At 47.2% G+C, this 13,846-nt stretch overlaps 1 protein-coding gene across 4 annotated transcripts in view; it reads left to right on the top strand.

Moving 5' to 3' along the window:
- The window catches only part of Arnt2 (aryl hydrocarbon receptor nuclear translocator 2), a 153,340-nt gene that overhangs the window by 131,218 nt on the left and 8,276 nt on the right, over positions 1-13,846 (top strand). For all 4 annotated transcript variants that reach the window (XM_055623203.1, XM_055623204.1, XM_055623201.1 and 1 more), the window contains 3 exons: positions 358-457; positions 2,738-2,876; positions 3,479-3,629. In XM_055623203.1, coding sequence (XP_055479178.1) covers positions 358-457; positions 2,738-2,876; positions 3,479-3,629 — 390 coding nt within the window. The remainder of the gene's footprint in view (positions 1-357; positions 458-2,737; positions 2,877-3,478; positions 3,630-13,846) is intronic.

Here is a 13,846-nt window from a genome sequence, read left to right as displayed (position 1 = left end):
CAAAGAGCATCCCAGGTGACATCTCTAATATAAAAGGCCAGGCAGAGGTCCAAGGCCAAGCAGCCGAGGTTATCCTGGGTGCTCACCTCTTTGCGCATTTTCTATTGTGTACTTCCCTGTGAAACTGGAGGACTGAATGCAGTCGTGCCTTCCCCACTCAAGGGCTTGCCTTCAGGTGGCTGGGTTCACCCTGGGAGTCAAAGTTTAAAAAAGGACATTCAAAGGTGAAGGTGGGGAGGCTGTTCTATGTGGGTTCTATGTTCCTGGGTTCCCATGCCCATGCCCTGTTCTGGGGTGCCCCCTCATGCCTGTGGAAAAAACAGGGACCTTCACATACAACTCCTATGGCTTTCCTAGCGGAGAAGAAGATGATGAGCTCAGCCTCAGCATCAGGCAGTCAGCAGATCTACTCCCAAGGAAGTCCATTCCCTGCCGGGCACTCGGGCAAGGCCTTCAGGTAGGTGCCAGGGAAGGGAGTGGTGGGAGGAAAGACCTGTGTGCCAGCATGGGCTCTGTGAGCCGAGCGGGAATCAGGCGTACTGTGGGTTGGAGCCAGGATAGATACTCTGGACTCCTGACGCTGCTCTATCAGCCCCTTCAGAGGCGCTGGTTGTCAGTGACTCTCAGACACAGGCAATACCAGCCTCTCTGCAGTTCTACAGGGAAAGGGGGAAAGAGATGGTCTATAGCCAAGATTCAAGTAGGGGCTAGTTGGGAAAGTAGTCAGAAGTGCCCTATTCTCTAGTTTGCTGAGGCTGTGGCAAAGGGCAAAGAGAAAAGATGGTCCGTCATATTGGAGCCTCTGCCTTAAGGCCCGTCAAGGATACAGCAGGGTGCCTAGATATAAGCATCAAAGCATACGGTAGCTTACTGAGGAAACTTGACATCACCACTGAGGGCCAGATCTGGCTCAAGTTTCTTCTGGGAAATAAAAGCATGAACCCAGGAAGACTGCCAGAGGACAGGCCATCAGTCCTCAGGGAAGGCATCTTCCTGTGTCACAACAAATGTTTCCAGCTCCCTAGAAGCTTCACATATCTCAGGCCCAGCAAGGTGGCATTTTCCCTACATTTCACTTGGCCCAACTCTGAACAGTGTGTCAGGGCCCATGCAGGAAACAGGGTTGGACAAGCAAATCCAGTGCCCAGAAACTACATTGGCCACATGGAATAGGAATTCCTTTCCTTGCTGTTCTAAGAACAGATTTCCTCCATCATTGGCAGGTGTGTTCAGTGGTCCTAGGGAGTGCTGGACACAAAGGCCAGCACTTTGTTCCAAAGATCCCAGGCAGAGTTACACTGTCTCTCATTGGTCAGCATCCTAAGGAGGGCCGTGAAGGCTGAGGCATGTGTTAAAGATGAACCATGAGGAACAGTGACCAGAAAATGTCTTCTGAAAGAAAGGGAGATGCAGAAGTAGTGTGAGCGAAGTGTGTAATGGGTACCTACGATAGTGCCACAGTGAAATCCATGACTGTGGAGATAGGCTTGGTAGCTGACACCCGCAATCCCAGTGCTCCGGACTCTGAGGCAGCAAGAACACTATGAATTCAAGGTCAGAATTAATTATACATTGCACAATTAATATAGATGATTTTTAAAAGGAAACTAAATGAAAAATAAAGAAAATATCCTTGGCAGGGCATGCTGGCTCATGCTTTCTATCCCAGAACTTGGGAGGCAGAATCAGGCAGATTTCTGTGAGTTCAAGGCCAGCCTAGTCTACATAATGAGTTCCGGGAAAGCCAGAGCTAGAGTGAGGCCCTGTCTTGAAAAAAATCAACAACAACAACAAAATATCCTCTGAACTGAAACATCCATCTGTGGGAAGAAGGAGAGAAGCTAGTGTGCTAAGTAAACTCATTTAGAAAGACAGACATGATGCTTAAACAACAGAATTTCCTTTACAGTCTGCAAGGGGTTAGAGAAGATAGAAAAAGGTTAGAATACAATTAGTGAAATTGTGGTCTGTAACTCTCTTTCCTTCCAAATCCACCCAAAAATCTACCTCTGTCAAAAAAGTAAAATCAGACAGAGCCCACCTCACTCAATGCATTCATACTCCTGCCTCCTCCCCCACCCCCCATCCCAGCACAGACCCAGGGAGATAGCAAGCACAGGGCTCCCTCCAGCCTTTTCCAGCTTGGATGAGCATACACTGCACATAGCCCAAAAAGCTCCTGAAAGAAGGGCCTGGCAGTAGAGTGTCAGAACATCCTCACCAGGTATGCAGCGAGCTGCCCATCATGACACATACCACGTGTGCCAGATAAAGGCACACCATGTTAATCCGTCTGAAGGCGGAAGAGGGAAACCAGCAGCCACACGCAGCCGCCTGCCATTCTCAGGTTTGTCTCAGTGTTGAGACGGACAGCCTGCAGCCTACATCCAGAGTCTGTAAGCTTTCTCAGTGCCCCAAAGGGACAAATTAACTAGAGCACAAAGAGCAGGTAGCCTGGAGTCTGATTTGTATTCTGAGGCTCATGTCTCTCCTTGGAATGAAATGTTTTATAGAGAGCTGCGGTTGTTCAGGCAAAGGCAGTGGCGGGCAAATGCAAAAAGCTGCCAGACCGGTGGGGGGCGGGGGTGGGGGATAGGCTGAGAATAGAAAACAGCAAGGACCTCTGGGCAGCATACAAGGAGGAGAAGGGCAGGAAGACAAGCCAACATGGGATCTTACCACAGTGCCTTAAGAAAGTAGGATTTTCCCTGGGAATAAATGTATTTTCTTCTCCTAGCTCCTCCGTGGTCCACGTGCCTGGAGTGAATGACATTCAGTCTTCCTCCTCAACGGGCCAGAACATATCTCAGATCTCCCGGCAGCTGAACCAGGGCCAAGTGGCATGGACAGGCAGCCGTCCACCCTTCCCAGGGCAGGTATGAGTGACCGTGAGACATGGCCCTGGATGCCCAGAGTAGCAGAACACCTACCATGTGCTGTTTAGGTTCCCAGCTCTGAGGGTAGTCAGTGCTCCCACCTAGAACAGCCAAGAGTCCTTGTCATCCACAGGGCGCTTGTAGAGCTGTGTCCAATATTTACACCAAGTCTGATTGGCACCCTTTTCTTCTTACAACCTCCCCTTGGGAAAGGGAGCAAGAGGAGGTTGGGCACCCAAAGCTTCTCCAGCAAGAGCAACTCGTAACTACTATGCCAAAAAGGGCCTGTAAATACCTAAACATGCAACCAACACTCCTAGTTACCTGGAAGGTACTGGAAGGAAAGGACTTATCAGCTGAGAGGCCTCCTCCATAAGCTGAACGTAGAAAATCCAGGCCATTGGAGTTCTCAGAATAACTTTAACCAGTTCCACCCCAATTGTCCAGGGCCAGGACTCTACCCCCGCCCCACACCAGCCTCATCCCAGGCTAGTGAGGGACGCAGGGCCTGCTGCTCCTGAAGGGACCTCAAGGGTGGAGCTCAGTGGGAAGCTGGTGGGCCCTGCCTCTTTCTGTCCTGACCATAGCAAATCCTACCGTAGCCCAGCAAGACACAGTCGTCCGCCTTCGGGATTGGATCAAGCCACCCCTACCCGGCTGACCCTTCTTCCTACAGTCCTCTCTCCAGCCCAGCTGCCTCCTCGCCAAGCGGAAATGCGTACCCTAGTCTTGCCAACAGGACTCCAGGGTTCGGTAGGTAGGAAACAATGAAAAGAATTCCTGTTCTGAGCATCATGTGTCCAGGGCTGAGCCCCAAGACTTCCAGAACATAAGTTAGGGCCCCAAACTCTCAGGATATGGGGCAGGGCTGTAAAGTATCTTAGCTCTTCTCCTATGTGGCTACAATCAAGAGGGCCTCAGGTGTCCTAAGTCACGGAAGCATGCACCTTGACCTTGCGGTTCAACAGTGCTATTTCAACGCCTGAGCCCTCATTCTTGCATTGTGATGGGACCCAATTGCAAGTTTAACCCAAATGCAGAGACTTTAGAATCCCAGAAGTGAAAGATTGTTCCATTCTCCATTCAGAAACCCAGAGAAGCCAGGGATGGACAGTTGTGTCTGTGAAACCAGAAAGTTCCCCTTTTGAATATTGAGGGGTATATTTGCTGTTTTTTTCTCATTTTGTGACAAAATACCAGACAAAGGTAACTTCAGGAGAGAAGGATTTGTTTTGGCTCACAGAGGGTCAGTCCATCATAACAGGGAAAGGGTCACATGGTAGCTACAGTCAGGAAGCAGGAGGTGAGCACTGGTGCTCAGCTTACTTTTTCCTTTGTATTTATTTGTGTTTTCCTAGACCATGGAATAGTGATGCCCCTAGTTAGGGTAAGTCTTCCCAACTCCATTAATCTAACTTGTAAACAGAGAGAGAGAGAGAGAGAGAGAGAGAAAGAGAGAGAGAGAGAGAGAGAGGTTTGTCTCCTAGGTTGATTCTAGATCCTTAATGTTACCTGTCACTCTAATGGTTTCTAGCTCATGTGAATGTTTCCTAGCTCTGTGAGAAAGGCTCAGGCCATAAAGGGTGTCGTGGCTATGGCTGTGTCTTCTGGCTCAGTCTCAGACACTCCTGCCAGTAGCTCTTTGTGCATTTGATAAATGCCAGAATCTCTGCCAGGGTCAGGGTCACACTCCTGTCAGAGTCCTTGTGGTACAGTCACTGGGTGACATCCAAGAGAGAGGCACCCAGAGATTTTCTATGCAGCCCCATCACCCTCAAGTGAGCAGGAAGCCAAGCCTAAACCTCCTGATTTCACTTGTCAAGTTAAAAGCTTCCATTTAAGTGGCTCACCTGTCAGTCTTACAGCAAAGTGCTCCTCGGTAGCCCATCATACTGTGTAGTTATGAGCTGTCCCCACCTCTCTCCACTTCCACCAATGACAGTAATGCTTCTGCCTTAAAACCCAAGGTCTTGGCTACAATATGCCAAGACCCCAGGTTTGTTCCCTTCCGAGCCAACAGTACTCCAGGCATAAACCTTACTTATGTGTAGCACACATATTGATTCTTTTAAATGCCCTTACTGGGACACTATGTAAGATGTGCAGACCCCTCTGCAAGTTTCTTAGTCAGCGAGGCCTTCAGCTCTGTTACAACCTAAGGACAAGGCCCCTGCTTCCCAGGGATAGTGCCCCTTCCTGCTTTCATGTATCGGAACGTTCCCTTTGTCTGGGAGCAGTGGCACTTCTCAGCCATCCTTCATAAATGCGAGGTCCAGCGCCAGCACTGGAGACAGGAAGAGACTGGCCTGACCCAAAGAAGGGCTCAGGCCAGAGGCACAGTCAAAGATTTAGGCAGAGATAGACACAGGGAACACCAAGAGTTCAACAGCCAGACATATTCATGGAAGCCCTAGAGACAGGAAGAATGATCACTTTTACAGGGCCAGGAAGGTCTTCAAGAGCAAGACAGCTTGTACCTCTGGGAGGACTTAGGAGTATCATGTGATCATGACAAGACAGGCGGGCAGGCTCCTCCCTGTCCCAGCAGTCCAGTCGCTTTACTGTCTGCATTTGGTTGGTCACTCTCTATGAAGTAATGGCTAGGTTCTAAAGTGTAATGGAGGTAGGATCCTAGATAGAGGCCATTGTCCAACTCTGATGACCAACAACAGGGTCACACATTGTGACTTCCAACTCAACCAGTTCTGCTGTGTGTTGCTAGGGGGTAAGTATGTCAGGAGCTTGTATATTACTAGGTACTCACTGAACACCGCCCAGGAGGCTTCCACTGGGTGTTTCATATGTTTGGGTTTACTTCGAGTTTACCTAACCATACGGGAGAGATCGTTCTTATTCCTATTTCGACGAGACAATGGAAGCCCCAAGTCCTCCTAATGCTGTGGTTTCAACCCTCTTAATGCTGTAACCCTTTAGTACAGTACCCCATGTTGTGGTGATTCTCAACCGTAAAATTATTTTTGCTGCTATTTCATAAGTGCAATTTTGTTACTATTATGAATCATAACGTAGATATTTCTGTTTTCTTAGGTGACCTCTGTGAAAGGGTCTTTCTACCCACAAAGGGATTGTGGCCCTCAGATTGAGAACCGCTGAATCCTACTGGATCGGTGGTGGAGGCAAGAAGGGATCAAGGCTATGCCCCTCTGTTCACTGCCCTGTGCTTCCTATCCCTTTGGACCCATTCCTCAGGGAATAGAAATAGGCGAAAGGGGCATCTGCCAATGTGTCCTTTGGTTTGTGATAATGAGAAGGGTGAGAACTCTTTTGGAAAGGTGTGGAAGGGAAGGGAAGGCAGAGAAGTTAGGGAACTGAGGAATGTGATGTGACCCTACCCTCAAGGCATCACACAGGGACTCCAGAAGCCTGTTGTAGAACAGGATGCAGGAACCACATGCTTGAGAGTCTGCCTGTGAAAATTACCAGGGGAGAAAATCAATGGAAACAGAGCTGAGAAGCTGAGGAGGAGAGAAGGTCGGAGCCAGCTGGAAGGGAGGGGCCACCATCCCAGGAGGCTGCAGGGCCTCCAGGGCTAAGGAAAGTTACCTCAGCAGAAAATGGTGTCTTGAGAAGGTGGCTATGGGTCCCTGCTCCCAGAGTCCTCAGCCTCTGATGCCCAGGGCTTCAAGAAGCAGAGTCCTACTGGGGAAGGGGGAGCAACCTTGGTCAAGGTCAGAGGAAAAAGTGTATGATTAGAAAAAGGACCCGGGGGAAGCGGTTACTGTCAACCTCATGGGGTGCAGGAGAAAGTAGAGGAGAATAGAGCAGTCTCCATTAATGGTCAGTTTCATTAATTATTAAGGAAGCATGAAACAGTTAAAGCAGACAGTGCAATGTGCATACTACAGTGAACACCGAGCTTAACCCTGCCTGTGGGCATCCCGGGGCACCATATATATAACCTTGGGGAAACTGACAACAGTACCTTGCAGCATTGCAGGGACATTGGGTTTCCTTCCTCCTCCCCGCCTTCCTCCCTCCTTCCCTCCCTCCCTCCCTTTTTCCTTTCTTCCTTTCTTTCTCTTGTCTCCTATCCTGACAGCCATGAAGTCTGCCTGTACGTAGATACTTTAGACCATTTTCCTTGATCCCAGCAAAATGGGTCCAGCTATGCAAATGATAGTGTCAGTTTTTATCTATTATTTTATCTATTTTTTGTTTGCTGATCCTGTAATGGGGCCAGGTGGTATTACTGTAAAATATTAGCCCCCTCTCTCTTTTTAGATGCCCAGGTCTAACCTTACTTTAATTCTCAAGGCTGCGTCAAAGAAAGTGTAGTCAGGGAAACTGAAGGCAAATTTTCTGTGGTGGTCCTAAGTAGACCCAGAGAAGTTTTAGACCCTCTGGAGTGAAAAAAAAAAAAAAAGGAGTGTCCCCTTGCCTACTCAAAATAACCTCAATCCTCTGACACCTCCACCAATCACTTTTAAATGTGTCTGAGTATAGCCCCCAAAGGACCAGGGACACTGATTTGTGTCCCAAATGCCTTTGAGAGTTAACATTAACCTGCCAGAGTTTAAGCCAACTACCTGTATAGTCTCTCTCAGAATTAAGTCATAAATGATGAATGCAAGTTCCTGTGGTGAGCAACTCTGAAGTGTTTCTTTTTTTACCTTTGCAGAATAAGGACTCTTGAGGAAGGAAGGAAGGAAGGAAGGAAGGAAGGAAGGAAGGAAGGAAGGAAGGAAGGAAGGAAGGAAGGAAGGAAAACTGAGCTAGTAGGTTAGTAGGTTCAGAGAAGAAACTTGCCTATATAAAAGGCTTTGGTTTTCTTTGCCTTAAATTGCCATTAGAGGTAAAAAAGTATAAGCAGACAAAGTTTCCCCGCACCTTGGATATAATTCTCAAGGGAATTTCTTTCTGCCTGAGGAATTGTCTTCATACCCACTATCAACAGGACAGGACTATCAACAGTAAATGAACAGAGAGGAGCTGAGAACATTACTATAGTGCTACAAATGTGAATTGCACCGGAGTCCTGAGAGGAGAAAGGACACTTAGTCCCAGCCTGCTTCACGTTATACTTTGCAGCTATGGGGTTAGACATTTATTTAGTTTTTGGACAGAGACGGTACCTATCTCATTCTTACTCTTTTACTTGTTCTTATTCCTATCTGCTCTTACTCTCTATCCTAGTGAGATGAAATCCTAGACTTCAAAATTCTGACTCCACAAGATTTTCTCTTTAGAGGGAGCAGAAAAAGGAAGTAAGCTTGGGGACATCAGGAGTGAGCAGAATTTAAAGATGAGCCCTGCTGGGAATAGAGTCAACATTTGCCTTATATCCCTCTTTTCCCACCCAGGAAGCATCAGGATAGTGTTAGGTCTTTGAGAAAATTATCCTGCTAGGATGCTAGGGAAGCACAGTACCATGTGGGAAACCTATCAGGGTCTTTAGTTTCCATGATCCTGGCAGGCATCCAGGAAGGTGAAAAGAAGAAAGAAATGGGGAGGGGTTGAGGGGGCAGAGAGCAAGATATATGAATGAATGCCTGTGCCACAGAAACATTTGGGGCTATGTAGGTCCTTGAAGGACCTAGCTGCATTAGGGGTCCTAGTCACATGGTTACCACCACGTGAGAAGTCACATGGCTCTTGCCATATTACATCTTGGCTGATCACACAGATGTCCTGTACCTGTGGTGGGAACAGTTCAGAATAGAATATGCTCATTCACCATGAGGACACTAGTCCTCATAGGATTCATGATTTCACAGATGAGGTATGGACCAGTCTTGACAGCTGCCTCCCAAGGTGAGTCCCATTAGGCAGCTATGCAAATGCATGATCTTGTTTGAGCCATATAAGTTCTGCTGATATCCTATACGGCATGAGTTAATTTGGTTGGTGAGAACCAAAGCCCAAATCTGGGAATTGGGATAGCACGCTTTTCCCAGTTCTGGGCATACCTAAGTCAGCATGAATGGTTTCCCAGCCATTGAGGGTCATGACCTACAAGTTGTCTTGATTGGTGAGGATCAAGCTTTAACCACATTTTTTTTTTCTTAATTTAAAAAGCGCCTGAATTAGGTTAGCAGAGATGTGACAGGAAACAGAACAACATGTAAAATAAGAGTCAGTGACCTGAGATGTATAATCATAAACATTGGACGGATCCTGGACACTGACACAGAATTACTTGCATAGAAGAAAGTTGTAGGCAGAAAAACAGTAGAGGGCATTATGGTCTCAATTGATGGTGGGGGAGTCCACACCTTACCAAAAAGAGATCTAATTTTAACCAGGAACACCAAAAGATGTCACCTGGATCTTGCTTTCATTTCCCTTGGCTTTATAAGCTGCTGGAGGAGCAAAAACCCATGAAAGACCTGGAGGGAGAAACATGCCCAGCATGCATCTGTGTTACTACTTCGGTAGCACATGAAAGAGCCGGTAGGAAGAAAGTGTTGTAGAACACGGATGCCCTGGTTCCACATGAGGATGGTGTGGGCTGAGACCAGAGGCCCTGGGACCGTCTGTGTTGGCAAACACTGGAGTTCCTCAGAAACCATGTTGTTAAAAAACAGTTAACTCTGATTTGAAGTTTCGTCAGCCTTTATGTGAAACCTACATCCATTGGAAAAGCAACTTCCTGAGGGCATTGGCTGAGAGCATGGCACACATGGTCCAAGGAAGTATCAGTGCCCTCTATTTTGGTGAGGGGTCTGTGGGCCCATTTCTGCTGGTTGATTTATCTCTTCCTTTCAGTCTGTGACCTCTCTGTCTCCTAGGGAATGACAGTTGTAATACAAGGGATAATCCTGGTGCTGGGGAGAAAAGGGAAGTTAAACTTAGTGTCATTTACATTTCACCATGTGACCATTGGCCACAGACCTATGGGGAAACAATCCAAGAGAGAAAGACATTACATGTGCCCTTCATGTCTGGCCCTTATCCTCATGGGAGAGCCTGGGAGAGGAAGGAAGGAGAGACTTGTTTTTCCTATGAAGGTAGAATACCAAAGGGCAAGATGGAAAGATAACCCTCGAGGTCAAATCTTTCCAAAAGGAATCTAAGCCAGAGAGTAACCACTGGTCACCAGAAGGAGCTTAACCTGAAATATCCTGGAATATGGTCACCGATATTGTCCCCAGTGGAATGACTTCAAAGTCTGTTTGTGCTCACCACATGTACTGGAGAATCTACGTTCCCTTTTTGTAGGTTCTTAGTCTCCTTCATAAAATTATTTAAGATCTGACACAGAAGGAAGCTTGAGAATAATTTTATTGGAGTTTTAGAGAAAAACAGTAGAACACACAAGACATAAATCCTGGCATCTCTCAAGAAAAGAGAGAAGGAAGAAGGCCATGCCTTTTGGCTGATGTCAGTAATGGAGGCCTACAAGCAGGGTCTTCAGAGAAACATTGAGAACGTTCAGAGTATCGGTTCAAGCATGTTTAGATGTTTGGATGGTATTCAAAGAAGAAAGGACGAATTACATTTCTTGAGTTAGAACTTAGAAAGTCAGGCAGGCTTAACAGTAAAGGTCTATAAGCAACTGCATTAAGAGAGGGGCTTCTAGAGGGTGTAGTTGAATTATCTCATTGAGGGCATAATTATTCCTCCAATCTCCTTGGCCATGTCCCCAGAAGAATCAACTGGGCAGGGGGTGATCCTGGTCAGACAACTGACAGGCCCAATTGTGCCAATTCTATCATGACTTGTACCAGGAAACATGACTGGGGTAGTGAGAGACAGGAAGGACAGACACAGAGACACGCATACAGGAAAGCTAGGATCCAGTGACCTGTGTTCACTCTGACAGAGTGCACCTACTACGCAGCAACCCAAAACTTAACATGTTTATTATGTACAGCATGAGGGAAAGGCTAACTAATCTTGGTAGGTCTCTGCACCCACTGGCACAAGCAGAAAGAAACTGAGGCCAGTTCAGTATCTCAAAGATAGGCAATGAAAGCTGAATTTAGAGCGCAGACAAAATAGGTTGGTAAGTGTCAGGGAATATACAACTTAAATCCCCAAACTGGTTAATCTCTCCATCTTAATGTGGTCATCGGTGTATAATATTTCTTGTAGACATGTAAGAAGCCAAACCCACAGTTTGCTCAGAAAGGATAGTTTCAGATGCTAAAGCATGCAGGCGTTCTCTGCCTCCCTCCCTTCCTTCACTGTGGCTTGTATATGGCCTGCATTGCATAGCAGCATGCTTCCAGAGACGGTGGCTTGGCAAGCACCAGCGTGCTCGCGTCTTGCATTTAGCATTGGTTTTTCAATTTTAGGCTGAGGTAGCTCCACCAACTCAGTCATGGTGACACAAGTCCAGACAGGTGAAAACAGATCAAATCAGACCACAGCAGAAGACATGAGTGTGCCCTGGGCAAGCTTCTTTTGCAAAGACAGGAAATCCCCTCCCTCCCCACCCCCGCATGCCCCACCCAGTCCAGGCTGAGTGGAGGCTGAAGGAAAATGGAATTTATCATTCCGAAAACATCTGACGCTTCTTCCACTGACGAATGAGATGCACAAATAGAAGGGGGGGGAGAAGAGCCTGCACTTTTAACCTACAAATTTTGAGGTATTATAGACATATCTGACCCTATTAATACATATTGAAAGGTGACCTCCCTTCCAAAGGAGTCAAAAAGTTTCTGGTCCTTGTCTGATGTGCTCAGTAGGCTAGGTAAGAAGCAGCTGCCTCCATCAGGGCACATTGACTTTACGCAGCAGGATTCCTCAGCTTTTACACTGCTGATGGGTTGGTCTAATCCCCACTGGAGTGGGATGTCTGTTTACTAAGGATGTTTATCAGGCTCTTGTGTGTTTATCCGCCTGCATCCCGCTGTTTGTGAGAATGAGAAGTGCCAGCAGTTCCCCTCACCAAGAACCATTAAGCTAAACCCAGCAGCGCTGAACTTACTGAACGTCTGCATAGGGTTTCACAGGAATCTTAAGGCAATTTCCACTCAGTGCCACCTCCCAGGAAAAATGATAGTGGGCAAGAATGAAGTATATCATTAAATTTCAGCTAAAAAAAAAGATGGATGATGCCAGCCTTGCCTCTGTCCCTTAAGACCAGAAACTGCCCTAGGGTCTGTAAGTCCTCAGCTGCCCCAGATGGGAGGAATAGTTCAGTTACCCTAGACATCTGACCTAGCAGGAAACATATCCATCTATACAAGGCTGCAGTATCTGAAAATGCTGGAAACTGGAAATGGGTGGCAGTGTGACTGGAATCTAGCTTATGGCTTTTAACTGAACTCATGGCTTTTGGAACAATGACCTAATAAAGATGCTGGGGACCCCTGGGTTAGTCCAGAAAGGAGTTTTAAGTATACCTTAGGAACAGGCCACATGTAGCCCCTGCTGATCATCTGCAGATTGGTTGGGTTCAAACAAAGGGCACACAATGCTCTCTTAGCCAGGAGAGGTCATAGTGAAGGTCATATTCATTTTGTAGTTTAAAACATTACCAGTCCAGTTCAGGACAAACAAAAACACCTTCAGCAGCCCCATAAGTCTCCCTTCCCATGGCTTGCACCTTCCCTCTTCAGCTCAGGCACCACAGGCTCTTTCTCCAGGAAGAGTCAGATTAGGTGGGACCAGCTGTTATGCCCCATGGTAGTCTGTGCTTCCCTTAGAAGAACACTCAACTGTATTGACCTCTGAACTCTTTGCCAGCCTCAGCAGACTGATTCGGTCCCCATCACCGCTCGATGTCTTTGACTTTAGCTGTGTTTATCAAATGAGTGCATGCAGACTCCATGTCAGGAGGATCTAGGTTCAACCTCCAGGTGTATGTAATAAATGGACAGGACAACTCTGTTGATATTATTGAGCCCTCAACTTCCTTATCTGAAAAATATGGGTAATGGACTCATCTCTTAGATTTGGAAGTGAATTAAAATAGGGTACCCAAAACAAGCTTAATGTGTAGCACACAGTTGTCACTGCTTCAAAATACTGTCATTTTCATCCTTCAGTGTTTTATGCCATTCCTAACAGCAGCATAGTTAATTGATTTTTCCTTGAAATGTATTATCTGTAATTAATAGAGGCATGCACCCCCAGATATGAATATTCAGCTCATCTTCTTCAGTCCTCTCCCCCTCCCTTCACTCTACCTCTGAGTACCCCTGAGGTGCAGTCCTCTCCCCCTTCTTTCCCTCTACCTCTGAGTACCCCTGAGGTGCAGCTGAGGAAACATCACACATCAGTGGAACATGGAGGCCTCAGTGGTGAAGAGGATTAATACAGCATGCCCACATCCTCCCATCTTACTCTTCTTCCTCATCCCCCCTCTTCTTTCCCTCACTTCCCCCCTCTCCATCCTCTCTTCCTCTTCTTTCCCTTTTCTCCTGCCTTTATCTCATCCTCCTGCCTCCTTTTTCTCTCTCCTTCCTATGTCATCCCCTCCTTCTCCCCTCCCTTCTTTAAGCACTTACTGAAGCCATGTATCTACCAGACACCGTCTCAGACAGCCTGGTCCAGCTGACATAGGACAGTTGACCTTAGTGACTCTACTTTCGATGCCGGTTTAGTGTGAAGAACACCATCTAACAGGTGGCACAGTGGCCACAGGAAGAACTGACGCTAGGTCCTGTGGTCACATTTCCTTGGGACCATGAGATAACCAAGAAAATGCTGGAGCAGGGCCAGCCCAGGGACCACAGTGGCAGGGCCAGTGGGATGGCCCAGTGGGAAGAAGGCTCGCTGCACAAGCCTGAGAACCTGAGTGTGAAGATTCCCAGAACCCACAGTGGAAGACGAGCACTGACCTCCACGCACGCACCATACATGCACAGGTTGATAAATTCTATTTATTTATAAAAGAAAGAACACGGGGGCACCAGGAAAAGGAAAGCGTTCGACTGTGGTAACGCAGCACCAGCAAGTGAGTAGAATGAGAGGGTTAGGGTTACCGAGACATGAAGAGAGACCTGAAGAGGAGCAGATAGAAGCTGCATCCAAGGATGCAGTAGTAGTACTACGGC

This window comes from Psammomys obesus, unplaced genomic scaffold (assembly GCF_907164565.1).
Source record: "Psammomys obesus unplaced genomic scaffold, mPsaObe1.curated_primary_1811, whole genome shotgun sequence".
NCBI lineage: Eukaryota > Metazoa > Chordata > Mammalia > Rodentia > Muridae > Psammomys > Psammomys obesus.
Note: the sequence above shows the minus strand (reverse complement) of the source record. Positions and strands in the feature narration are given on the sequence as shown.